The sequence below is a fragment of the Vidua macroura genome, chromosome 11, assembly GCF_024509145.1.
Source record: "Vidua macroura isolate BioBank_ID:100142 chromosome 11, ASM2450914v1, whole genome shotgun sequence".
Classification (NCBI taxonomy): domain Eukaryota; kingdom Metazoa; phylum Chordata; class Aves; order Passeriformes; family Viduidae; genus Vidua; species Vidua macroura.
In genome coordinates, this window is record NC_071581.1 from 3,746,264 (window position 1) to 3,773,822 (window position 27,559).

Sequence of the window (27,559 nt, forward strand, 5' to 3'; positions counted from 1 at the left end):
CTGGGGCATTTCCAGATTGTTGAGTTGCACATCGTATGAGAATACCAGAAAGTTCTGTTCATGGCTTCTTATCAAGTCAGGTTGATGAAACTATCAACTCTGATAGTTTTCCTCCTTTCTCTGTTTTTTGCAATTATTGGAAGTTCAGTATCTACAAAGGAAAATTGGATTAGCAGAATTTAAGGACTTCTACTCTTCAAGTATACTTACACTAGTTGTCTACGTGACACCTGAGTGCAGGGGTGCCAGTCAGTCCCAGAGACAGCTGGGCTTGCACAGGCCATTGTATTACAAAGATTTCAATTGCCAGATAAAACTAATACAATTTTAGTTTTAAAATAACTTTAAAGCATCATATATTTCTGTTTACTCTATAATAAATACATATGAATATACTTCTGTATAAAATGGACAAAGACATCTTCCTTGAATTATGATAATTCCTTTTTTCAGTGGATTTTTTTCTATACTTTTAAGTAGTTGCCTTAGTACTGTAAAATAGTTCTTTCTCTTCACAAAATTAATATTTTTAATATTATAAAGGCAGTAGAAAATGTTTGAATATTTGCATTTAGATCCTCTTTCTTTGTCAAATTACCTGTTTAAGAAATGGGTAGAAATCTGTTTAAACCTTATTATTAAAGTTTATTCCTAGGATGATGGGAAGCCTCTTGTATCAAACAAGACAAGGATATCACCATTTTTAAAGTGAAGACCAAAGAATCACTCCACTTAATTTACTGTCTCTAATCAGCTCAAAATATCTCCCTATTTTGTCTTAGCACTCAAGTAATAGTCTGTATATGAGAGTTTTATCCAGGACTTGTAGGTTAAGTGTCTTGGAGGGGGGTGGCCCCCACCCCATAGTCATAATAGAATAAAGCATGAAGCCAGACAATAGAATAGAAAGTGCAATTTATCTATAAACCCTTTGCTTTTTAATTAAGACTATTGGAATACCTATTTATTTGTAGACAAAGATTTGTATTATTTAGCAGGGTGCCTCCAGCAGAAGCCTAATTTCCTTCTGCCCAGAGCTGCCCCAGTGCTGTCTGCAGCTGTAGCAGCATGGGGGAGACAACTGGAGCTGAAATATTTCATATCTCTAGCAAAGCTCGTGGCACTGGCCAGATGATAAAAGAGTGGTCCAGAGCCATTTTGCTGAGCTGTCTGAAGCACCACCCTAGCTCCAAGAGAGAGCCCAAAGCTGCAGATTTTCCATCCAGCCTCATTATTTATTTCACAGTAGAGCTTCTTGTTGTTCTCTAATGTTGGTCTCTAATGAAGCAGATAAGATGAATAAAAACCAAAACAGATGGGGAATTAAGAAGGCAGAAGGAGAGGAGAAGTAGTTGCACTTTAAGTCAGTGAGAGAAAAAGAAAAAGGTGGGGAGAAGGAAGAAGGAGTTCCAATGGATTTACTCAGTGCCTAGAAGTACTCAGGATTTACAACCATGGCAGTCTTTTCAGCTAGGGCAATAGTGTCACTAATTTGCTCTGTTAAACTTCTGCAGACAAATAGATACGTGGTTTTGGTGGTTTTACTTCTGATTAACTCGGTTTGATATTTGTATCTCCTTTTGTATATCTTCCTCAGTTTGATAAAGGTGACTGTGTCTCTTTGAGTGGAGTCTGTGGGTTTGGATTGAGACCAAGAGAGCCAGCAGAGCTGCAGAGGGAAGCTGAGCTGCAAATAACAGACACCTCAGCTCCACTTCTCTCAGACAGCTCAGCTTGCTCCAGAGCATCCAGGACACGGGTGTGTTTTGTCTTCCAGCCATGCAGTTCTGACCTTCATTTTTAACAAGGGAGGGTGAGGCTTCAAACAGTTGACCAGGGTCAGATGTTGTTACGTGTGGCTGTGCAGTTATGGTGATGAAAATAGGTGACTTGTAGTAATACTCAGCTAAGAAATCATGGGAGAGAACTTGAAAGGACACCTAGTGTCCTCAGAAAGAAGATTGAAGACTTTTAGAGCAGTTGGAGTTACCTGCAAACTGCAAAAGCTGAACCTCGACTTAGACATAGAAATTCTGTATTCCCACAGCTATAAAATAAACAACTGTGATTCAGTAATACTTTTAGTGTGATATGTGTAATATTGATGTGAGGGATTGTAGTGATTTCAATTTATCATTCAATAGAGTGGAGCCTAGTGTGAGAGAGCTGTGAAACACAGGTGAAAATTGCAATACATTCAATATTCAGAAAGATAAATAATTACAGAATATGTTGAACAGTTGTCAAAGAACAGCTGGTTATAGTTGTATTGGTTCGTATTGAATGAAAAATCTAAATTCCTTTTTAAAGTAGGGAAACCATAAAAATGCCACATTTTGAGCAGGAAGACTGCACACATTTTGTGGGTGAGCATCACGCACTTGGGCACTGCTGGCTTTTGTGAGGAAGCAGCAGCCAAGGGTTTGTGTGTGGCTGTCCTCTGCCCCGTGGCCTTGCTTGGCAGGCAGAGTGCAGCCGGCTGCAGGCTGGGTCCCTGAGTGATCTGATGGGGCTGGGGCTGCCTGCTCACTGCCTACTCACCCAGCTGTTTGCCAGCCAGAGCTCATGGCAGCATTGAGGTACATTTGTCAGAGGATGCACAGAACAGAGCAGCCACTTGCTGCTCAGTTTGATTCTGATCTTTATATCAGAGCCACAAAAGACAGCCAAGTGCTTTCTCCAAGCACTCCCATAGGATGATTTTATTTCCGTCTTTGAAGCCTCAGTACTTTCAGCAAGAAGTGATAATGTAAGATATGACATTTATCTTCACAAGACCCTAGAGCTGCATGTTTAACTGGATTAAAGCAAATGGAGCTTGGTGGGAGTTTGGCCTTAAAAATTGTTCAGCTCTTACTCGTTTAATCATGCCAAAATTGAACAAGGAAAATATTCTTCAACTGTACCTTAGCCCTAGTTGTCTTGACTCTGCAACTGCTGCTCTGTTGATGATGACTCAATGCCATGGTGAACTAATTAGGACAGTACTTTGTTACTAACAAAAGAGCTGCTTTCTTCCTCCCTCCTCTCCCCGGCAGTTTGTCAAACAAAATTGTATCCTATACCAAAATAATAGCAACCTAATGTATCCTGGCACTCTGTCTCTAGTCAAACAACAGTATTTTGTAATGCTGTTTCAGTACATGTATTAGAGGAGTTGTGCTTTACACAGCCCATTAACACAAGGGAATCATTAATTTCTGGAGAGTGTCTTTGCCAGAAAGATGTGGGCTTTAAATCTTCAATGTACGTAGAAAAGTAGTGTCCGTGTCAGATGTTCTAAATGGGTATGATCATTCTTGAAAATAAAAGGATAGTAATGTTCTACGCCCTGCATTTAAAAAACTGCAATCTACAGTTGACATTCTTATAGGAAACTCAGGGATGTATTTACATCTGTGTGGACACGCTTAGATACATTGTATTAACATCTTTTCTTATGGGTATAGATTAGAAGGTGCTGCTGTTTCTCTTGTTTGTAGTTTTCTGTACTTCACAGACATGTTAAAATATTTGTCTTGTTTAAAGTGTTTTTGTGAAAATGTAGTTGCTCTTTCCACCTTTTTTTTTTATATAAACAAAGGGCACATGTGTTACATCTGTTTTTTGAAAGTTGTTGTTAAAAAGCTTGTAGCAACAGTTAACTCAGCTGCCTGTTTCTGCTCTCCAAGGGGTGGCCTGGCCTGATATGCACCGTCTGGCTGACAGAGTCCATCTGGAGGAGCTTACTAGAATTGGCATTCTGAAAGGCAATGTGGATGACATGGTGAAGGTTCATCTGGGTGCAATATTTATGCCACACGGACTTGGACATCTACTTGGAATCGATGTGCATGATGTTGGAGGCTACCCAGAGGTTAGTGTGAGTCCATGCTCAACTCCCCTGCAGATTAACCCCCTCAGTTCCATCAGTGTTGCTCATGCTTTACGTTGGTTACCCAACTGCATCTTCTCAGAGATGTGTATTTAAGTGTCTCCTTTTTTTTAGATGTGGTATTTTATGCAGTTTACTCTAAGGAAATCTATTAGTTCATTGAAACATAAATTGTTTATGGGAAGAAGTCAACTGATGGTGCTTTTTGGGCATTCTTAACCTGTTCAATTTCTAAATACACTGTGTTGTTCCTCGGTGAGTCACTGCTGTGACAGGCACCACGCAAGTACCCTGTGCTGTGGCAGAGCATCTCAGTCTGCCTGAGTCCTGCACTAGCAAGGCTCACCTGCTCCATTCCAGATGTGAGGCAGCTGCAGGAGCCCCCTGCTCTACCTGGCAGTGTTTGTGGCTGTGTCATATGGAAACAAGCTGGCTCAGAGCCCTGTCTTGAGCTTTGAGGTCCAGTGTCAGCATGGGCACCGGTGTAGAAAGAGGCAGAAAGAAAAAAGTCCATCAATTCTTCCAGTCCTTGCAAATGTGAAAGCATAACCTCTTGTATTCTGAGTTTCTGCAGAAAACACAGAAGGATTGTCTTTTTCCTTGAATTAATTTGGTGATTCATGATTATGATCTGAAAGCAGAATAGGTAAAATTCTGTAACCAATTAATGGCAGTAGGTCTGCAATGATAGCTAAAAGAATAAAATCTCTAAGACAAATTGTACTTAAGGTTTGAATAAAGGAAGTTTACAGCAGCTTTGGAAAGATTTCAGAAGAATTGTGTTTGTGTTAGGTTGTGGTTATTTGAGGCTAACTGTTTAAGGATTTTCAGTAATACAGTACAAAAATGGATCATTTTTCTCCTCTCATATGTAAGCTGTTCTTTTGCAAGAATCTGCAAAAGAAATTAGGAACTTCATAGGTAAGGTTTAAGCATATTTTGATGCTTGTTCATGTTGGGTAACCAGGCTACATAACAGCTGCTATTGCTGGCTCATTTTGCAGGCGGGGAGAAACAGTATATATATTTGAGGATACTTATTACATTCACAGTGTAATTACAGTTGAGATACAATATTGTGATCATGATGTATTAGCATCAGCTAATGAACTTACATGTAATAAAAATGAAACAAAAATCAAAAGCAGTGCTAAGGTTTAGATTTTTAGATTCTAAGGTTTCTGCACTAGCTGATACAGAAAGGATGGATGCTTGTCCCTTTGTTCCTCCTAAGCACATTCTCTCTGTGTACAAATAGAGACATCCAGCAAAGCACAGGGACTGTGCTTACTTGGAGAGTTCATAAACTTTAAAATCCAGGACCCTGCTGTTGCATGCCTTTGCTTAGATTGTTTTCACTTGTGTCGTGAATAACCTTTCTGAATTTGATGGACTTAAAAAACAGGAGCATGTGTTCAATACTTGGTAGGGTAAAGAGATAACTAAATTTTAGGAACAAGTGAGAAGAATTCTGAGAGTGCAAACTAAATTTTAGGAACAAGTGAGAAGAATTCTGAGAATGCTAAGTACCCTTCTTGGTTTTGCCTAAAAACTGTATTCTTTGAGGTTAGAGCAAGTACCATACTGTCAAGGGAGATTTCTAGAACTGATTTTGTGTGAGTCTGAAGCAGTGGACCTTGTACACCTTCCATCTCTCATCAGATTCCAGTAGTGTGGCATACATGCTAAGGAATCATTTTTTGACAATAGTTTTTGTTTTTATATGACTGAATTTATAATTGTTATTGTATGGTGTATTATATAATTTAAGGGTCATTTTTTGAAAGCAAACTGATCTATCCACAATTTTCAAAGAGCAGCCTGTTACAGATAAAGATGGATAGAGGAACTGTATTGTCAAATGAGTTAGGCTCTCAAGTTTCATACTTACTGTCTGTAAAACGCCAGAGCTCTACGCAGAATTTTATATCTGCAAATACTGAAATTGTTTGTTTGTGCTGGCATGCAACTGCATTCTTACATGAAGAATGTTTGCATGGATAATTTACTTTCAAAATCTAATCCTAAATAGCAAGTTCCTTGAATATGAAGCATATATGAAAGCTCACAAACAAATAGCTAATGTTCTCTATTTGCATATAAAAGTGCACATAGATGGGTGTATGGCATCACTTTGTTTGAAAAATTATGAGTTCTGGGTTCTGCAGAAGAGCAACCCCTTTAAACTCTCTGTGTGGCATTAATTTCACCTCTGGTAGACCCTTCACTTCTCTGTGCCCCAAAGCAGGAGGCCCTTTGACTGAGATGAGGTGCCTGGGTGTGGGAAGGACACTCCAGGAGCCTCTCAGGGAGCTGCACTTCATCAGCCTTCTCTGGGCTCGAAGCCCTCGTGGGAGGCCTGGTCCCTGCCCAGGGCAGGGGAGCCCTGGAAGGATGCAGGGCACGTGGCCCTGCCCAAGTTCACCTGGACACGAGCAACTGAGCACCTTTCCTGCAAGTGTGTGGATTAAATGGGAGAAGGCTTATTATCTGTGCCTCATTGTTTCATGAAAAAGCACATTTTGAAGACATCTAGTACACTCTGGAGTGATTTGTGGTGCATTCTAAATGTTTACCAGCTAGCAAGATCTTCACAAAGGTTTTTATAAAGCCATTTTGGTGTTTATTGTACACTAAGCCCATGCCTGTAGTATCATGTTCTTTTTTCTAGCTGGTTAAAAAGCAACTTCTTTGCTTTTGGCTGAGGGAATTTCTGGGAGTATTACAAACGATTTTTTAAAAATAAAAACTTTCCAAGTGGATATTATTCCATTATTTTCCTCAAGTGTAAACAGTTACATTTGAAATAATACAATAAACGTTAATTTCCTAATTTTTATCCGTCAGAAAGTTTTGTGTGTTCCAAAAAAACTATCTCCAGACATTGTTAGCTTAGATTAGTTATTCATTGGTAGCCAAAAATTTCTTTTTTTTTTAATTGGCAATAATAAGTTTTCATCTTTTCCAGTAAGCAGCTTTCACATGCAGCATTGAACAAACACTTTCTTCTTCTTTGACAAATGTTGTGAATGCTTGCAGATTTTCTGCGAAGTATACTCTGGGATATTAGAAAATATAACATTTCCCCTTCCTATTTTTTGCTGTGATAAAGAACAACTGGTTTTGGCCAGCAATGAACCATGTCTTGGCAACCTCATTTTAGGACAGCACGTTCACAGTAGTGTGAGCAGCAGTGTTTGCCAGTGAAGCACACAAGTGAAGATGCTGCTGTGCAGGAGGGCTGAGCAGCAAGAGCTCCTGGGCACCGCGGCGTTCCTCGGGAAAACCGAGTGCCACACGTTCTGCCAGCAATGAATGTGCCTTCGAAACCTTATTTTAGGACAGCATGTGTGAGCAGCAGTGTTTCCCACTGAAGGATGCAAGTAAAGGTGCTGGTTTGCAGGAGGGCTGAGCAGCTGGAGCTCCCTGGGGACCGCGTCTCCTGCCGGGCACCGCGGCGTTCCTCGGGGAAACCGAGTGCCGCGTGTTCTGCCAGCAATGCGTCTTGGCAGCCTTATTTTAGGACAGCCATGTGTGCACCAGTGTGAGCAGCAGTGTTTGCCAGTGAAGCACACAAGTAAAGGTGCTGGTTTGCAGGAGGGCTGAGCAGCAGGAGCTCCCTGGGGACTGCATTCCTCGCGGGAAGCCGAGCGCCGCGCGCCGCTTTGAAAATCCGCCTGTTCCTTCGGAGGGTCTGCCTGCAGCTCGAGCACTGCTGAAAATTCAGCCCCAGTGGTACTAATCACTTCAGAAAATCTGGCCCTCAGTCAGACAGAGCTTGCTTCAAAGGGTGAAAACCCCACTGGGCTTAGCTTCTGCTGTAAAATTTAATCACGGAGATGGTTTTCTCACATTCTTTCAGTTGTTTCTGGGTAAATTCGATATGGGATATAAATGAGGGCTTGTGCCTGTTGCAATGAAGAAAGTGTGGTAGGTGGCCCCATATTTTCAGGCCCTGAGGTAGATGAGGCTGAAGTTTTCATTTAAATCTAGGTTCCATGTCTCTAGATGCCTGAGTTGATTCAATTTCATGCTATATTAATTGACTATAAGGCTCTAAAGAACACTAAGTACATTTGATGACTTTCTATAATAATAAGCCAGTTAATTTAAGTTAGGTTAATAACTGCTGTGATTTTTGCATGCTATGAATTAAGAGTTTAATTTTGTTTTGTTTTTTTAAATTATAAGATTTACCTTAGTTTAAATTTTTAATTCAATTCTCATTGAAAGCTGATCCTTTTGTTGCTATTCTGCATCACAGATGAAGTTTGGAGGTCTGTTTTGGAGTTACCCAGATCCTTCCATCACTGTGCATGCTTGGGGAACATCTCTGCTGTGCACAGGCTGTGTCTGGCTTTAACAGAAAGCTGGCTCCCAGATCCCAGATGACTGACTGGGAATTTAACTCACCAGAAGTAATGCAGAATACAGGAATAATCTTGTGCTGGCAAAAACTATTTTCCTTATGTATCCGACTTTATGTTGAAGCAAAAGATTTCATTTTTTTGTGGTTAGCATTGCAAATGATGCATTAATGTTTTTTCCTTTAAGAATCAGAGGATGAAGTGAACTTACCAAGAAGCTTAAAGCTGTTACGTAGGGCCCTGGTGCTGCAAATTGCTTCACTTGCCGTAACCTTGCAAAACCTTGCTCCAGCTTTGGTTACCCAGGACCTGCAAACATGAAACAACCTGTATGGAAGGCACCTAGCGTGCCTCTTTACAAAGAGTAAAAGGGCATTTCATTAGTTTTAACTTTTGGTTTCGTTCTTGCAAGTGATTGTACACCTTGAGAAAAGATTAGGAGAAAAAACTCGCTGCTTCTGCTTCATGGGACCCCCTTGAATCCTTTTTTTGTTTGTTTGTTTGTTTGTTTTGTTTCTTTGAATTCCCGCATAGCAAGAACATACATACAGCAGGCAGCATGCAGGAAGGAAGCAGGTGAGTGGAAACTGCCTTTCCCTGCAGAGCAGCACTGAAATCCATAGTGCTTATTGCTGCCTGCTGGGTCAAACACCAACCAGGAGAGTTTCCTGCAGCTTAGGATTCTTCTGTGGGGTTTAAACCCCTCCCAGATTCAGCCTAGGACTCTTCTGTGAGGTTTAAACCCCTCCCAGAGTTAGGCTGATAGATCTCACTCTGCTGTGTCATCTTGTGCTCAGTTCCCAGCAGCTTTTCCCTGTGAGGACAGATGCTGGAGTCTGGGTGTTTATGGAACTTGGGGCTTGAGCAGAGGCAGAAGAGGAGGGAAGGCTCAAGGGCTGGGTCAGTGCAATGCCATGATGCAGACATGCCCTGTCATACCACAGAGTTCCCCTCCTCCACTGAGAAAGAAGGTGTTAAGGACTTGAGGTTTTTAGTTGCTTGGTTTGGGTTTCATTAGTTCTGTTTAATTTTTTTTGATGGAGATACTTGCTTATGTTTCTTTGACTTACTGAATTTCGTTGCAAAGGACTTTGTGTGCTGACAGAGTTTGAATATTTATTGTCCAAATATTTTTGAAATTTTAGCAGATGGAGCTTGTGTGTTTTTGAACAATTCATACTAGGTGCAGTAGGAGAGAAAAAACAAAACAGTAGAGCTCTGCTTTCAATTACATGAAAAAAATAAGGTATCATTGGTATACTGTGGAGTTTTTGCTATACATTTTTCACTAATGGTATCTAAAGATCACAAAAGACAAAGCCCTTTCATTTAAGACTATTGCCTATGTCTGCTTTCTGTGTCACAGAAATTTGTTCATTAGATTTTAAATGATGCTTGTCTTTGGTTTCATTCTGAAACAGTGTTGTTGGTAGCTTTTGCAATTCTTTCTCTTATTTCTCATAAAACTCTTATAAATTCTTCTAAATAGCCTCCTCATCTTTCAGGTTAATGCTGTAGTTGTCAACTTGGAGATTTTTACTGTTTGCTATCTCTTTTTTTTCTCAAACTTAGGTTCTAAAAAAAGAGAAAAAATATAGTCCATATGTTTTGTTATTTCCATTATGATAGCACTGGGGCTTGGTAACGTCAGAGGATCAGAAAGCAAAAATTATATGGGGAGTTCTGCTCTGAACCATGCTGTTGTGCTGGATTGAAATCCAGCTCCAGCTGAATCATGAGGCAGCAGTGCCTCAAATAAGTGGCAGATGATTTTTCCTCATTCCCTGCAATAATAGGAAAGTTATTAGGTAACTTAAACCTGGTACCACTGTTAATACTTAGAAAAAGAAGAAAACACTTCAAGTAAAATAGACGGTTAAACATCATGTGTCCTCTATTCCCCCATATTAACTTTGAGCTGTGTCCCAAAAGCTCCAGCTAGTAATTAGATTCTCCTGCAGAAGTGGAAGCTTTGATTTGCAAATGGCACGAGTGATCTGTGGTGCTTGGGGCACATCCTCCTGTGCCCTGCTGCTGATCTCAAAGGCAGGACTGACAGCACTTCCTGCAGGTGACTGTCCCCAGATCAGGCTGCTGGGGGGAAGCAGCATAGATTGAATGAACTGATCTTCATTAGGAGCACTCAGCAAGTGAAACGAGGGCTTAGAGAGGGACCAGGAGACACGTGAAGTGGAATTTGAGGCTTTTATTTTCCTAGCTGCACAGAGCTCTGTTCTTTTTACATTAAATGAGCTAATTAGAAGTTAGGTATATGCAGTGGGAGAATAGGGAAGAGTAAAAGAGCTGAGATTTCACTTTGGTGCTAATTTCATATTATCTAAATGTAATGTTAGTATTCTGATTAATTTAAATACTTGATTGCATTTAGCTTGGTAAAGTGGTTAGGACTTCACTGTACTGGGTGTGTTCCAAGTGGGACAGTCTGTCAGGCTCCGAAAGGTTCTGTGATGATTTAGCTGGAAAAGAGAATATGAAACCAGATTGTGTCACTAATGAGTCTTTTACTCTGGTTCAGTATTTGCATTTATGAGTACCTCAGGTGTTCTCTGCTGTGGCTGGGGTTTGTTGCCATCACTGGCTTGAGGAAACTTTGGGGTGATGCCAACTTGCAGCCCCTGGTTTTGGCAGGTAGGGTGCCCTTGCATCTCTCTGCCCTTGTGCTTGTGGGTGAGCACCAGCCAGCTCAGGGACATCACCTGTGGTTTTCTTCTGTTCTGGTCCAAAACCAAACCCAGGATCAGACCCGAGTGGGCCTGGAGCTGTCTCTGCTTCTGATTGCTTTGCCTGTGGAACAAGATCCAGCATGATACACAATGGAGTTCTTCCATGGAAAAAGCAACATATTAACTATTGAGTTGCTTTGGAGCAAGCAGTAGTTCATCTTTATACTGAGATATTCTGGGGATATTGCAAATTCTAGTCTTCCACAGCCCTTTTTCTGGGAAATAGGCAGATTTGCATACTTCCTAATTCCCTGCGTATTCCAAAAATAGTAATATTTTGTATTACTGTACACTTAATTTGAACTTTTATTTTGCTTACATAGTAATAAAATCAGTTTGCATAATAATTCTCTCATTCCCTTGACAGTCCTTACTGCTTAGCCATGCTGGTTTTTGTTACCTTAGATGAACCATTAATTCGAATCCAATGTTCTTGGCAGGAGTACAGTCACAAATGACAGTGTCGTACATCTGTGCTTACTGAGGGAGGGGTGTCTCCAAATGTGATTAGAACCTCCAAATAAAGTCCGTCTTAGAAAACAATTTCAGATATAGCCTGTTGTTGCAATATACAGGAGAATAAACATTTATTCAAAATTTAGTTTTCACAGAATATAACTGCAAATCTCTTTTTAGATGCCTAGGCATTAATATTTTGTGGACTGTTCTGTGCACTTTTTGGGGGCAAATGATCAGCTTATATTTTCTCTCTGTGCAGCACTATGACAAGGGTCCTCCTCAGTGGCCAGGACTCCAGGATATAATGGTGATAGGAACAGGTACCCCCACAGCTACTGTACCAGCACTCACATTTTCACTCTTCATTTCATCTGGCTGCAAAACAACATGGTCGTTGTTGAAAACAAAGCTTGAGTTGTTCAGCTGCAAGATGTAGGGATGGTTCCTCCTCACAAAGAAGGAAATCCATGAATGGCAGAAGAGTCCTACTGATGGCTGACAGTGTGAGGCTGCCCTGTCGGGCTTTGCTCCCAAGAGAGTTTGACTTGATGAAAAATGGCAAGTCTTGTTTCAGACCTGTCATCTTCTGTTTGGGGATTGTGGTGTTTCAGTCATTAAAAAAAGTCCTGAGTTTGTCCTACTTTTCATAAACAACCACAGCAGACTGAGAGCTGTCAGCCCCTGGACCTGATGGGTGTGGTGGCTACCAAGGTGGTCACGAGTGCCCAGAGATCAGATGTCACTTGGGATGCTGAAGCCATAGTCTGATACGTGTTTTAATCCAACACTGTTCTCAAAAGAAGGGATTTTATCATCCACTCAGCTTGGTCACTGGCCCCTCTCTGCTTATTTCCTGTGCCAGCTCATTTTGTCCTTCAGCCTCACAGCAAATTGGATTGGGGCTCTTCTCTGCTCAGAGTGTGAGTGGCCACATACATGCCATGGCCAGAACCTGTCTCTCTTCAGCCATTTCACACATCTCCTGGTGAACACCCTGCTAGTCTCTGTTAAAAGGGACAAGCCCACCCACTGCTGTCCTGTTTGTTTTTCAGCTTTGAAAAGCTCAGCAGTGTTACCCTTTCTTTGAAGGCCCACTAGAGATGCTTTCATGCTAGGGATATATCTGCATCAGTACCTGGAGATGAAACCTAGAGCCAGCACAACCCAGGACTGAGACAGGATGGGGGAAATAGCAAAAAGACTTTGTGAATTCCTTCCAGAGAACTTAAAATTTTACTTTTGGGTGAGCAGCAATATTCAGGTGCCTTGGGAAGTCGTCTTGCATTGCTGAGAGACGTATCCAGATATGTATCTTGAGTCTTGTTGCTGTTAGCTTCTTGTAGGAAGAACTAAAAGCAGGATCAGACTGCAAGCAGTCTAGACAAAATGCCTACCATTGCTTTAGCAGCTGTACAGGGGTAAGTAAAGGGGACTACTGTGGCTTTATTGTCACACATGATGTTAAACACCATTTATTTTAAGTAAAGACAAAAAATATGGATGCTGTGCCAGGGCTGCCTTCAGAGGATGTTTGCAATTGTTTTCCTCGCTCTGCATTTGTCTTTCTAGCATCTGTCTTGGATTGACTGCCTTGGAAGAGGCATTTACAAGTAGAATTGAGAAGTGTACTTAAAAGCCAAATCTGGGCTGTTTGTTGTAAAGTAGCCGATAGATAGTTGGCGAGGCACCAAAAGGTCCTGACACTAATCTAATTGTTTACAGCTCATGGAGAGATTAATCCACAAGATTGGATGCTCTCATTTCCTTTACACATTACAATGAATGTGTGAAATGCCAAACCCCAAAGGGCAGTATGAGAGAAAAAATGGCTCCATTTCAGTGCAGTTATTGTTTCAAGTTTAGAAATATATTGATTTTCTTTGAGTTTTGATAAGAGTACAAATTCAAAATGCCTTCCTTGCTTAATATTACAGTATTCTTGTTTCCTAGGCTCAGTAAAACAAAACCATGTTTTCTTACTTGGGTGTAATATATAGCGCTCTGCAAAGTCCAAATCAAACATATGCCATAAAACATATTGAATACACAGTCAAAATGGCCAAACCTATGTCCAAATGTCCAGGTTGGTTAGCTCTAGAAATCTTAGCTACTGTAAGATGCTGTACATTGGAACAGAATAAGCTCTGCAAAGGGAACAAAAGCAACCCCAGCCTTGTTTGGGTAACCAGTGAGAATAAAGCAAGCACTATGGAGGGGCTGCTGCAAAGCAGAACTTCTGTAAAATAGGCTTTCTCTGAACTGAAAGTGGAGCTCAAGAGCAAACACTACTGCAGGGCTGTGTCCACTCTGAAGAGGGAAGGATTCAGTAAGATAAGAACTTGGGTAATGTGCAGGGTGTGCTCCAGCCTCCCTCCATCCCTCTGGCAGAAACACGGGAGCTGGGCTGTGCCAAGGGTGGTGCTGGGCAGGGTTTGCCTGGGAGAAAGGGGAGGTTTCATCCTCCTACCACGGGTCATGCTGATAGTAATGCTGACACCAGTTGCCCCTTCTGCTGGCAAGGGACAGCATCGTGGCTTTGGGCAGAAGCAAGATTCAGGAAAGCTGTGTGGAGACCAGATAAATAATTCTGTGATCTCACAGACATGTTAACCTCTGACTCGCTGGCTAAAACAGAGGTTTCATGAGCAGAGTGTGTGTGCACAATTGAAAGCTGCTGGGCCTGTGAGCTGTTCACAGGTCATTACGATAGTTTGTTGGGAAAATTTTTCTACAGTTGCAAAGAATTTTCAAAAAGCTAATGGGATTGAGATGTATTTATTCTGATATTGCAATACCTGGCACATTCGGAGGGAAGGAAATTAATACCCGGAACTAGTCTTTGCAGTGTTTCTAATTCCTTGACTAAGCACGTCCTATATATCATTGTATTTTACCAGCTTTTGGGAAGAAGAGAATATTTTGCTAGTTCAGACTTGTTTTGACTTAACTTTTAATAATACCAATCAGCACCATGTTGCCTGAAAGTCTGAATCTGACAAAAGTTTAGTTTAAATGGGCTGCTTTTATGAGGTCATGTGTAGACTCATTGCTCCTGAATCAAGATCATAAATGTGTAATTTTAATAACATTTGGTGAGAATAAGTATTTGCATATCCTTGGAGAAATTGTTCTCTGCTGCATAGTTCAGCTGTTTCAGCCATGACGTGGCAGGGGCATTTCAAGATCTGCATGTCACTTACAATACCATACTTTGCAAGGGAGGGTAGAGCAAGCAATATTGCAAGTAGTGCAAGCAATTCTTGCGAATAGTACAAGCAATTATTTTTGCTTTTTAGTGCAGTATTTCTGCCAAGGTAGAGAGTAACAGTACCAAGCATATCCAAAGCCAAGATTTCTGTGATACAAAAAACAGTTGGGATGTTGAGTTGAAAACTGGTCATCACTCTATATGAAAGCTAAATGAGGACTGATGGGAGGGAGGTAATTGCATAGTTAAGTTTCAGTCCTCTATTGTCGCTGTCGACACAGGGACGGGAATGAAGAGACTCCATCTTCAGAAGGCAAAGAATGATCTTTATTCAAAAGTACCTCTCTCTTTTATAATGAACATCATGAACATTAATTTCATTGGTCCTAAAGTAAAAACATTTCACCTGATTGGCACACTGGACTTAGGTCAGTGTGGCAGAACATATCTATAAACAATATGAACGGAAAGCAAGATAACAGATGGTTTACATTCCTCCCGGACTTTTTCCCAGGCTTAGCCTGGCAGAAATCTTTCTCTTTTTCTCTCTGACTGACCTGAGAATATCCACGCTTTATGATTAGTTTTTAATATTTTGTGTGTCTTATGGAGCAGTCAGCACAGGAGGTCTTGATGTAAAGTCCTGCATGAGCTGGTGTCTGTCCCGCAGGGCGTGGAGCGCGTGGAGGAGCCGGGGCTGCGGAGCCTGCGCACGGCGCGCCGCCTGCAGCAGGGCATGGTGCTCACCATCGAGCCGGGCATCTACTTCATCGAGCACCTCCTGGAGCAGGCCCTGCACGACCCTGCTCAGGCCTGCTTCATCAACAACGACGTCCTGCGGCGCTTTAGGGGGCTCGGTGGGGTGAGTGATTCTTAGCAGATTTTTCATTAATTGGTTTTCTCTTGGTTTGCCCTCACTATGTATCTGAGGAGAAGTCTTTTGGGACTTCTTACAAGTATTGCACATAGGGCTGTTCCTGAAGCAGCACCTTGAGTCATTCGGACCGTTTGACTCTGCAGACAAATTGGAGGGTTTTATTCTATTTTTTTAATGTGGTTTTGTACTAGTGATTAATGATAGACCCATATTTTCCCATTGACTGAAATATCCTCTGCCAGCACCATACAGTGGCTTGCCAGGTAGGTGTTTTGTCTCATGTGTGAAACACGTATGTTTTGAAATATGAGACTGAGTTCTGTAGTCCAGAGTTGGCTTGACAGCAGCACAGTCCAGTGCTTCCTGCTGGGGCAGAGGAGCCTGATGCAGTTTAAGTCGGGGAGGCAGTAGATGAAAACAGCAATAACTGCTCTTACAGGATTATTGACAGAATGCGTGAAACTTGTGCCTTGGGGGAGCCTTCTCCTTTTTGCAGAAGAGTGGCTGATGGGGTTCCAGGGCACCCGTGCTCAGTGTGACAGGCTCAGGCAGCAGTGTGCAGGAGGATTGGCCAGGGAGGTAGAGGTGATCTGGGCAATCATTCCATGCAGCAGCTGCTGGGCAAGTAGAGGGGCCTTGTTTGTACATACTGTCCAGGGCACGTTTCCCATTCAAAGCCACCACCCTTGCAGAGCATTCAGCAGTTGCAGTGCTTCCAGTGGGTTTTTATTTCAAGCAGGTGTGGCAATGTGGCATTTGAAGGGTGCCACATTGTTCCTGCACAGAGGAGATAGAGCAGGCAGCTGCCATGCCCCATCCTCCCCGTGGCTCTTCTGCCAAGTCTCAATACAGCGAGCAGTCACTGGCAGTGGTGGTGATTTTCTGGTAGGAAAAGTCACTCATTAGGAATTGTCTGCTGCTGCCATTGACTGATTTATGACTGTACCCCAGCCTTGAGAGGGTGATTACTGTAGCACTTTGGTCTGAGCTGCCTTGGAACCACCAGCCCTGACAGAAAAGTTGTCATGTAAGCCAACCAGGCTCGAGGGCAGCCACCCGTGGTGTGGGTGCAGCCTTGTTAAGAGACACAGGACTTTGCCCTTGCTGATATTTAATTCACTGCTGAGGTCTGGGACATTATCTGTCTCTGTGTTGTTTCTTTATCAAGATTTGCCAGCCAGACAGCTGAGGTACTGGTGAACAAAAGGCAGCTAATTCTGCATTTCCTAACTGTGAGCACATTCTGTGTGACAGCACACACTGAAATTATTTTAAAATAACACTGTGATGTGCTTGTGTAGCTTGACACTGCAGTGGAAGCAGGTTTAACTGTCTTCATTTTCCATGTAAACATGCTCTGTGGGAGTTTTTCAGCAATTGAATTGATTCCTGGTGAGCTTTCCCTGAAATTGCTCAGCAAAGCCCACATTTTCCCCAAATGGCTGTGAATGCCCACTCCATTTCTGCAGCCTGAGGTGTGCCTGTGACTCACCTTCTGCCTGTGGTTGCACAGAATAGGAGTGACAGCCTGGGATCTCTACCTTGGTAAGTTGCTGGATCAGGCACTTTTGTTCCAGAGATTTCAAGCAAACTTTGTTCCCTCATTTTTGTTTAGCTTCCTGTAATGATGACTTGTAAGGAGAGCTAGCCAACAAACTTTGCTAAAACAAGGGACAGCCCAAAAAACGATTGAGCAAAAATCTAAATCTCTGATCCCCCTGTGAACAATACATTTTACTTAGAGAGAAAAAATAATAATACATACCCTGAGCCAAATGTTGTCACTTGATTTTGTCCAGGAGAAGAATGAAAATAAAATCTAAGACTGGAATACATCTGAATATTTTTGAATTCTTCACAAAAACTGAATTATAGAGCAATCAAAATAAGTTTTTCCATCTTTACCATTCTGACTTGATTCTGCATAACAAGAAGATGCAATTTGTGCTGTGTAGAGTACTCAGTTATGAACAAAATGTTTCATTCTATTTTTTTTTTTCATTCTACTCACTCAGAGTGAGTGAGTATTTCTTACAAAAGCATGCCAGAAAACTTTGTTTCTGTGGGATTAAAAAAAGATCTTGTAAAGCCCAGGTTTTTTACTGACAAATATTAATAGTACAGGGGCTACTATTGGTGTCAATTCTAGCTGAAGAGTTCACTACAGCCAGTCCGATCTTCCTTTAAGTGTAAAAGTAAAACACATTCTACAAAAGGAAATAAGTTGTCTATTTTTCTCTGCAGAGCTCAGCACTAATTAAAATGTTCTTGATTTGTTTTAGTGTAATTCACTTCAAAAATGAACTAACATTCACTGAGGTAACACCTCTGTAATTCTAAGTCTGTCTGCACTGGGAATTTGTGGATTTTTCATAAATTCACCTTGAATTCATGTCTTTTTTGGGCTTTCAGTAATTTTCTTGACTGTGACAAGTCTCTGCATTGAGAAGCAAAGCTCTTGTAGTGTGCCAGAAAGGGCAAGACGAGCCATTTATTGTCATTTGTGCTGGCTGGAGTCAGCCATGAGGAGATTGTGGAAGGTGCAGGAGCAGGGAAGAAGAGTTGGTGCGAGGTGTCTGTGGCTGCCTGCACTCTGGGACAGGTCCTCAGCCAGCCCACCCTCCTGCACAGCCTTGGGGCTGTCCCTGCTGCTCAGGGACCTCCCAACTGGGCTCTTTACCTCTGCTGGCTCAAGGGCAGATCCCTCTGGGGAAAGCAAGCAGTGCTCAGGGGATGTTGCCTGTCTGAAGCCCTACACTCTTTACTTGACAGCTGTTGAGTTCAGTCCTTCCCAAACTTCCCAGCCAATTTTGGGACGTTTCAGTCACGTGTACTTCAGTTCTCCATCTGCAAAAGCAAGGTCCAGTTTACCGAGGTCATAAATCCTGTGGACAAGGGCTGCTGCTGGATGCTGGCACAGTGCCTGGCCCAGGGCACCTTTGCTCTGCCTGGACTCTGCCCCACACGCTCCTGAATAAACACAGATGTGCAAACAGAGGCATGTGCATACAGTTGTATGTATTGCTCAGGAAAAGCAGCTGAATCCTCGGGGACGGGGAAATGCCGACTCCAAATGCTGCCCGTTAGGGTTTGACATTTCCATTCTTCATAAGCTGATTACTGATTCATGCAGTTCATATGCTGTTTTCTCAAAGACACAGTAAAGCCATTCAGTCTTTCTTTGGCCTTACACATTCAGTCTCTGTTCAGGCTTTATTTTTCCCTAGGATTTGTAGAACTAGCACTAGACTTAATATGTGAAAACTATGCAACTTAGAGAAAATGCTGAAAGACAGATGGGTGTTAAATGCATTATTTGTTTCATTTACAGATTTTTCTCATTTAAAAATAAAACAGATTTACAAAGACCAGGAACTTGAAGATCCGCTAATATTACAATATGTTTCAAAACAATAGTACCTCCCTCACTGGTAAATGCTAAACCAAATAAAGTGTAAAATATATTAACTGCTCCTACCTTTGGTTCAGACAGCCATAAAGTTGTCTCTGTCCTGATTTTTGTTTTTTAGAAGATTAGGCTCTGTTTCTGAGTTTATGGTGGATTTGTATTGTGAAATGAAATTATTCAAAAGTTTTCATAGGAAACCTACTTAACTTCCTTTAAAAGTTCTTCTAAGGGAAGTTTTAGGTGTAGGCAACCCAAAACTACTGCTGGGTGCTTATAAACCTTCTTTATCCCCTTTCTCTTGTCTCATTAACATAATTAGGTTAAAGTAAGACCAGCTGTTTCTAACCTGTATTTAGCTTGTAGTTTAATGCTTCTTTTTGAGCCTGGATGAAGGGACTGGGCACCTGAGGCTTTTTTCCCATATGTATAAGTTAATCTAATAAAATACATGGCCTCACCCTACTGATATTGATCCTCTTCTATAAAAGAGTGAATATTTAAAATAAAGGTTCTCTTGCCATGAGGACTTGGTTGTCAACGAAGCCTGCTTGTGCCAAGAAGACCACAGCATGGGATGAGATTCCCTGAGCACAGAGCCTTCAGGCCTCTGCAGAAAACACCTTGGCAGAGCCACTGTGTGGAACAGCAGGAAAGTGCCTTCCCCAGCCCAGCACCCCGGGTTTGATGCAGCAGCTTTGTTTCCTACCCAGTCCCTCTGAGATACAGAAGTCAAACTCTGCTCAGGATAAGTTTGCTCTGTTAAAAATTATTGGGGAGTGGATGGCTGAGTTGCAATAAGTTCCCTTGGCTGCCCACAGGTGCCTCTGTAGGACACCAGCTGTAGGAGCAGACCCACGGGTCCTCTAGCTGGACCTGTGCTCATCTGCTTTGGGTGGTCCCATGTGTGGCCACGTCCTGTCATCATTTCCAGGCAAGTGTCCCACTCTAAGGTCTTTGCAGTGACAGTGTTGCTGCTTTCCACAGCCATAGTCAAACAAATGATCAATAGATTTTTTTAAAAAGGGGGACATTTCATCAGTTGCTTTTTTTGACATCTGGGATCTGTCATCATGCAAATCTGGATTATTTAATTGGCCAAAAGAGTTTCTTGATTGTCAAAAGCCAAATACAAATATATATTATCATCCAAAAGAAATCAGTAAGTGCTTCAGTCCTGTTTCCCTTGGAAGGTAACACAGGAGGCTCTGGGGAGCATGACTGTATTAGTAAGTCAGGACAAAGTGCGAGGCTGTACAGAGCTGACAGCAGCCCTGGTATTTAACTCCTGTGCTGTCCTTGGCTGTGCCCCCAGCCCTGCTTTGGGGCAGAGTTGGGACCATTGAGTGGAGCCACATGATGGCCTGTTGCTGGTGTTAGGCAGTTGTGCAATCAGGTCTATCTAGACAGATCATGCCACTACCCTTGATAAGAAAAAGGCATTCTTGGAGCAGTCCTGGCATTCCTGGCCACTGCATCTTCACAGGAGTGGTTTTTTGAAGTCTGCCATTTCACACCAAGGAAGTAAAGCCTCCCCTAGGTTTTTGCAGAGCACCCTGAAAGCTGGGGGTGCAGTGAGCCTCACACTTCAGTGCCCAACTCCAAACCACTCTGTAGCCCTGAAACAAGCAGTACTAATGAACCAAGAGCCTGCAAACAGGGACAGCTGTGAGAGCAAATTTCATAACCACTGTCCCCCTCTGGGGAAGGCAGTCCCAAACCAGTGAGCCTTGCCAGAGAGATCCAGCATCTTTTGTCCATTTGGACAGAAGACAAGACCAAATGACAGGCTCTCCTGTGGGGAAGGTTTTGCAGGTCCTCTGAAGCTGCTTCGTGCTGCTGCTGAGTATAAACTCAGGGTGAAGCATGGAGGATGTGAAAGAAAAGAGCAAATGAAACCATTTCCATCCCCTTGAGTGCCTGTTCCTCTGCACTCATGCTGCTTTTAGGCAAAGGAAAAATTATGCACTGAAAATGGGAAAATCTGACTTCTCTCTTGTGGCAAGCATCCATTTCAGGTGAGATTCATCCAGCAGAGGAAGGATTAGATTCTGGGGAAAGTGTTCCTAGGGAGTGGCAGGTGGTCCCAGGGCACCAGTGGTTCTGTGTGCTTCCATTCACATCCCAAAGACCATTTGGAGGTGCTGATGCTGAGCAGGCTGATGTGACAGTACTGGCTCTCACTTTTTACAGCAGATCACAGAAGTGCATCGATTGTATGATCTCCTAACAGTGCTCCTCCTATACAAGGAGTCACAGGGCGTGGCCCTCATCCTCCTCCTTTGGTCACTCTCAGTTCCCTGCCTCTGGCAGCTCCAGCCCCCGTGTGCTCTCCTCATTCAGGATGTCTCACTTCTCTCCTCCACCACGATCTCCCTGCCTGGACTCCTTAGCTAGTCCCAGCTCTCTTTGTCCATTATTTGTCAATCCTCTCTCCCCTCACTGTATCTGCCTTTCTCTTGTCCTTTCATGACTCTTAACTATTTCCCAGCTCCTTCCCCATCCTGATTTTCTCTTGTGGCCTAGATAGAGAACAGCATGGACAGACACCTTGCCCTACTTGTTCTTCCCCACTGCAGTCTAGCTTTCATCTGCTCTGCTTTTAAGTCAGTCCATCCTCCCAAAGAGTGCAGAAGTATTTGTGAAGGCATGAAATACTCAACTGGAAAACACAAACCATTTTTCTTGGGTTTTTGCTAACGTTACTGGTCAAGAGGCTGAATTGTGACTGATACATCGCTGTAGCTGGAGAATTTCAGCTCAAGCAGGGGGAGGTTTGTGAAGCAGGCAGTGCTTGGAAAAAGGCTCTCTCTGTAGGCAGAGTCAGTTCTAGCTTTGTCTGGCCTTCCTTCTGCTCTCAGACTTACTTTTGCACTGACATTTTTACTTTCCACATCATCACTGTGTCCAGCTCTATTTTCACTGGCTGGGCTTGCCAGTGTGATGCTTTGGCTTTTGCCACCTTACCAGGTCTGTCCCTGGATTCTGGCACTCCTGCAGGGTTAGCCTGGTACCATCAGGTTTTTGGCAGGGACTGGTCCACCCAGGGAGGCTCTGCCCAGGCCCAAGACCCAGCAGGACAGGCACATGGCAGTATTTGCCTTTGGATGCAGTGGGGCCCTCCTGCTGAATCCTTGGGTTGTGTTTTGCTCAGCAGTCAAATTTGAAGCAGTGAATTGAAAAGCCCATCCTGATAAATTCTGCCCAAGTGCAGTCATTGCATGTGCTGCTGATCTCTTCTGCAGCAAGGCACCAGCCTTTCAGGCACACTGAGCATACAGAGCCTCACAGCTTTCAAATTTACAGCTGTCCAAAACAAATGTGTAAACTCAATTTGTTTATTTAATTCTGCATTATAATACACTTAACTTGATACCAAGTAAAAGAAATAATCTGGCAAAGACATCATTAAACAGTTTAATAAGGACTGGATGACTCATTTTGTTTGAACAAATGGATTATTTTGCAATCAGAAGTACAAATGTTAACCAGCTTTATTTTTAGTTGAAAATGTCAAGAGGTCAGAAACAATTAAAGCAATTGTAAGGTGGGAGTACCCAGGGTTTGTGTTCTTTTGGATTTGCACCTTACTAAAATTGCTTTTATTGCAGCTTAGCAACTTAGCAACATTTTTCTGATAAGATAACGGGAATGACTGTGTAGGCACATTTACTAGTAAGAAGAGATTAGAGACAAACAGAAATGGAGCACACTTTTCATTTTAATAGCAAGAGTTGAAAAACTGAGAGGATCTGCTTTTTCCTTCCATGATTTGAAATTTAGTGATTGTATTTTAAAACAAATATCTGACCTACTTAGGATTTTGTCATCATCTCAAAATTCAATGTTTGGAATATAAGCCACAAGCTATTTAATTTTCAAAGTTTCACTTTGAAAGTTTATTGTGTTTAGAGAAAAGTTTTAAGTGCAAAGAGAAGCTATCTGAATTTCAGCTCAGAAACAGGAGAGCTTTGAGAGCAGACACTGTGGGCATCAGGAGGCATTGTCCCTAGCAAGGCATGTGCTAAGAAGGCTGGAGGCAAATCCAGGGAAGAATGTTCTATTTACTGCTTCTGCTGTCAGGGGCTTGAGATTTACTGGCCCCATAGAATGACATAGCATGAACTCACTGCTGCAGCACCTTGCTCAGACTGTCCTTGATGTACCCACTGCAGCAGAGGCACCAGCACACCGGGGGTCACCACGAAGCTGTGTGACCACAGGAGGTGGCAGGGAGCAGTGGCCCAAGGGGAGCTGGAGCCTGCAGAGCCCCGTGCCAAGGTGCAGCTGGTGGCAATTCCGTGCTTGCAGCGTGATGCTCTGCCTGGGTTGCAGCAGCACCTCGTGCCCTGGCTGCTGCTGCTGCTGCCTGACGTGCTGCTCACCCCCATCTGAACGCCCTGTGTGTGCTCCCGTGCAGGTGCGGATCGAGGACGACATCGCCGTGACAGCCACCGGCATGGAGCTGCTCACGTGTGTGCCACGGACTGTGGAAGAAATAGAGGCTTTCATGGCAGAAGGCCAGAGCAGTGCCAAATCATTTCACTGCCTCTCCAGCCAAAAGCAGTAAGCTTCAGGGTGATACTTACTGCCTCAACTAATCAGTCATCACTCTGATTTAATTCTGAGGTATATACAATAAAATAAAATGCATCCAATTGTTAATAGCAAGAGAGGCAGGCAGGCTATTAGCTGGAAAACTTCATGCATTAAAAATGAAGGTAGAAGGCCCAGGTAACTCAACTGCTGCTTGCAATCAGCAGTTTACGTGACCAAGCGGCAGCCAAATAACCCTGCTGCCTTATCAATGGTTCTTACACTTCTGTCAGATCTCAGCTCAGATGTATCTTACAATTAAATCTGAATTTTGATGATTGGGACTCTAAAACACCAAATGGATTATCTGCAAGCTATGAGCAATTGTAACACTCTTAAGTCCTTTTTTAAACTTCATCACAAGTACTGTAAAAAACAGAAATAAAAATCAGTTGTTCTCAGTGGACATAATGACATATTTTTCTTATGGATCTGTATCCATGCACTAAGCAGAATCAAATTTTTATTAAAATTCACCTTGGCATCATTTGTGTTCACAACTTTGTGGTCATTATGCTTTTCTGCTCCAGTTCCTGCTTCTTTATCTGACCCTACTATCAATTTGTGCTCTGCAAACTTTGACCCTTCTCTAGCCAGAGTTTTCTGCTCTGGATAGTGGCTGTACTGATCCTTCACACACAGCCCCATCCTCATTAGATTTGTTCATCTATTTGTTCCTTAAAAACACAGATTGCTATGGTGTTCATTACCCTTAAAAGTTGAAAGAAGGGAATATCTTTGCTGCAGGGCTCATGGTCATTCAGCAGCATGTGCTGTGCAGCATGATAGAGTTATTTTTAACTGCTCAGTGTTAGTTCAGAATGAAATAATGTAAATCTTATTTGGATACCTTACAAACATATTAATATTGGTCACAAAATTTTTTTCCACTCATGCAAGATTTAAATTACCAAGAGAAGCTTTTTTTTTTACTATAGATATTCATCAGCTTGCAGGATAATAAATACATTTCTTGCATCATAAAATAGCACTAGGTGCTGGTAACTACATAAAAATAATCTTTCTCACTCTACATACACATTAAAGCTCCTGTTCAATATTTAGATTCTGTTGCAGTTTGACTGCAAAGCCACTTCAGAACATCCCTGTACTGTGTTGGAGCTGAAGCCACAGCAGAGCACCAGCGCCTTTCTGAGCCTCACTGCCTGCCAGGTGAGGATTTTCCCCCTGAAGGGAGCAGCTGAGTTGATGTCTCAGCACCTTGGTGTGAGCAGCTCAGCTCCGTTGCCCACGCCAGGCCAGTGACCCGCAGGCGATGGGATGGACTGTGAGCTCCCTGTCTCACGTGGGGGGCCCAGCCCAGCGTGGGCTCAGAAACCACTGCTGCTGCCCTGGTGCCTGCCCCCCTGCACTGCATTTAGGCCTGAAAGCATTTCCTCAAAAATCATCACAGACACTGCTCTAGGAGAGCTCCTTTTGCTAAGCAGGTTGGTCTGTGTGACAAGAACCTGTTCTTTATTCCAGCAGCTTGGTGATCCATTGCTACGTAGGAAACTTCATGTGGGAGACCAAAGAAACATTGTGAAACAATCCAGAGGACTTCATTAATGTCAATTAAAAAATAAGCCTTATTCGCATTTATTATTTGTAAATATAAATATTATAGATAATATATAAATGTTGTGTCATAATATATTCTAATTGTATAAAAATATATAAATATTTACATTTTAGAGGTTTCTTGACATTGGTTTGTAAAACACAAGTGCAGGAATTCTTGACTGTGAAGGGAAACAGTTTTTTCAGGCAGGGAGGTTGTGAGATCAGAAGCTTGTATGTGCTGCCGCATTGATGTTCCTGCTGTGCTGACCGGAATCTTCCACCTCTGAAACGCAGTACCTGCACAAGGACATCAGGCTTTTCTTGGTAGCCTTGCAGATATGAGAACACAGAGACTATTCTGGCATTGCTGGGAACTCATCTGCCCCCAAAACTCAGGTTTTTTCAGTGAAAACAGTGCTCGTGGCCTCAGCCCCGTTCCCTCCACAGCCAAGTGTTTTCCTGTGGCAGGCTCTGAACGCGCCCAGGGGATGGCTCACTGCTTTGGGCACTCCGAAACCTGCTGCTGCTCGGCTTCAGCGCCGGTTACTATTTTATAGTAACACTTCACAGATTTGGAAAGGAGAGCTTTGGAACTGTTTCAAGTGAGCCGTCACCCCCGTGTAGTCAGGAGGCCTTCCCAGCGTGTGATGGATGCTGGCAGGAGCCGGGCTCGGCTGCTGCAGAACAGGTCGAGCAGCGCCGGGCTCTGCAGGAGGCAGAACCGGTTCTGCTCTGGGCGCGGCCGCGCGGAGCCGCCGCGGGCCCGGGCAGCGCCCGCTCCGTGCCCACTCCCTGCTCCGGCGTGGGATGCCTTCTGCTCTGGGATGGGGCGCCCTCCCTCATTTTCCTTCATCATCAGGCCCACGAACTTGGTGAATATAAATTTCATCCTTCATTCCAGAAGATTGTTCCGTAATTATGATCATCTTTATCCACTTAAGCAGAAAGTGAATTAGACCTTTTTTCCTAAATTGGGGAGGGGGGGGGAATAAAACTTTTTTTTAAAAGGCAAAGTGATATTTAATACTTTAAAAAGTGGTGTTTAATAATTTTAAGTGTATTAATAGGGTGAAAGTACAGGTTATGGCAAATTTTCTTTTTTACTACATCAAGATATTTTATACTCTGTCATGTTTTCTCAAATGCCTTTTCCCCTTGGCACAAACAGACCTGAATAGAATTGGCACCGAAGTAACAGAACGTGTCTTATGCCCAGCAAATTTGTGTGTTTAGAAACGTCTGAGCACTTCTGAAATGATGCATGTAAGTTGCTCCAGCAAATTGCTTGAGCTCCCTGGGGTTGGGTTGGGTGCACTCTGAATTTACCTGCCAATTACCCTGCTGCAGCCACAGGGGCTCTTAAAGAAGTGCAGCCTCCCAGTGCTCGTGGGGGCTAGAGCAGACTCCTTCCCTTAGGGGGACAGTGAGAAAATGGGAATCTCCTTTCCTGGTGAAATGTGTGGTGCTGTAACTCCTTGTGTACTAACAGGCACTGGATTCTGTCACAGACTCGAGTTAAGAATAATGTGTCAAAAGGAAAATCTTCACTTTTACAGGTCTACACTGAAATTTTCTGTGCCCTGCAGCAGAGGGGTGAGATGGGGGTACTTTGCTGCTGCACAGCCTGGGCTGCTTCACCCTGGGGGAAACGACCCTTGCTCCTTGGAGCTGCTTTGGCAGGTGGGGTTCGGAATAAGCCTGAGCTATTTCTTGCAGCCTCTCACCGTTTAAAACACGTGTTTGTTACCGTCACGGCAGTGAGGTGCTGCACAGAGCCATCGCTCCTCCTGCGCCTTGTCCTGCTGCCAGCCGAGGACAAGGATCATTGTCCCAGTGCCAGTCAAGGACACGGATCCTTGTTCCAGTGCCAGCCTAGGCCAGGGATCCTTGTCCTGCTGCCACCAAGGCCAGGGATCCTTGTCCCAGAATCCCCAAGGCCAGGGATCACTGTCCCCAAGGCCAGGGTGGCTGTCCCCAAGGCCAGGGATCACTGTCCTGCTGTCCCCAGGCCAGGGTGGCTGTCCCCAAGGCCAGGGATCACTGTCCTGCTGTCCCCAAGGCCAGGGTGGGAGCAGAGGCCGCGCCGCTGTTCTTTTTCTTTGCTTGTTTGGTTTTTGTTGTTGATGTTGTGGTTTTTTGTTGTTGTTGTTGTTTTGCTGTTGTTCGGTCACTCCTGGCCCTGTGCCGGGCTCCGAGCGCGCTGGGGCATCGCCCTCTGCCACAGCCGCTGTCACTGGTGGTGCTGCTGTCACTGGTTGTTTTCTTATCTGGTTGCTGTTAAATTGTAAATTGTTCCAGTAACAGTAAATTGTTATCTCAACCCCTAATCTGCATTTCATCTCTCTCACCTGAGGGGGTTGGGGGGTGGGAGTGGCTGTGTGGGGCTTATTTTCATTTGGGCTTAAACCACAGCATCAGTAAAAAAAAAAACACTGCAGAGGCTGATAAACCATAAATTTCATTTT

At 43.2% G+C, this 27,559-nt stretch overlaps 1 protein-coding gene across 4 annotated transcripts in view; it reads left to right on the forward strand.

Moving 5' to 3' along the window:
• Positions 1-24,018, forward strand: part of PEPD (peptidase D) — a 219,500-nt gene extending 195,482 nt beyond the window's left edge. For 3 of the 4 annotated variants that reach the window (XM_053987235.1, XM_053987233.1, XM_053987237.1), the window contains 3 exons: positions 3,672-3,856; positions 15,323-15,514; positions 23,356-24,018. In XM_053987235.1, the coding sequence (XP_053843210.1) occupies positions 3,672-3,856; positions 15,323-15,514; positions 23,356-23,505 (527 nt within the window). In that variant the 3' untranslated portion in view covers positions 23,506-24,018. The remainder of the gene's footprint in view (positions 1-3,671; positions 3,857-15,322; positions 15,515-23,355) is intronic. The other variant, XM_053987236.1, reaches the window with a different exon arrangement.
• Positions 24,019-27,559: the final 3,541 nt, after the last annotated feature.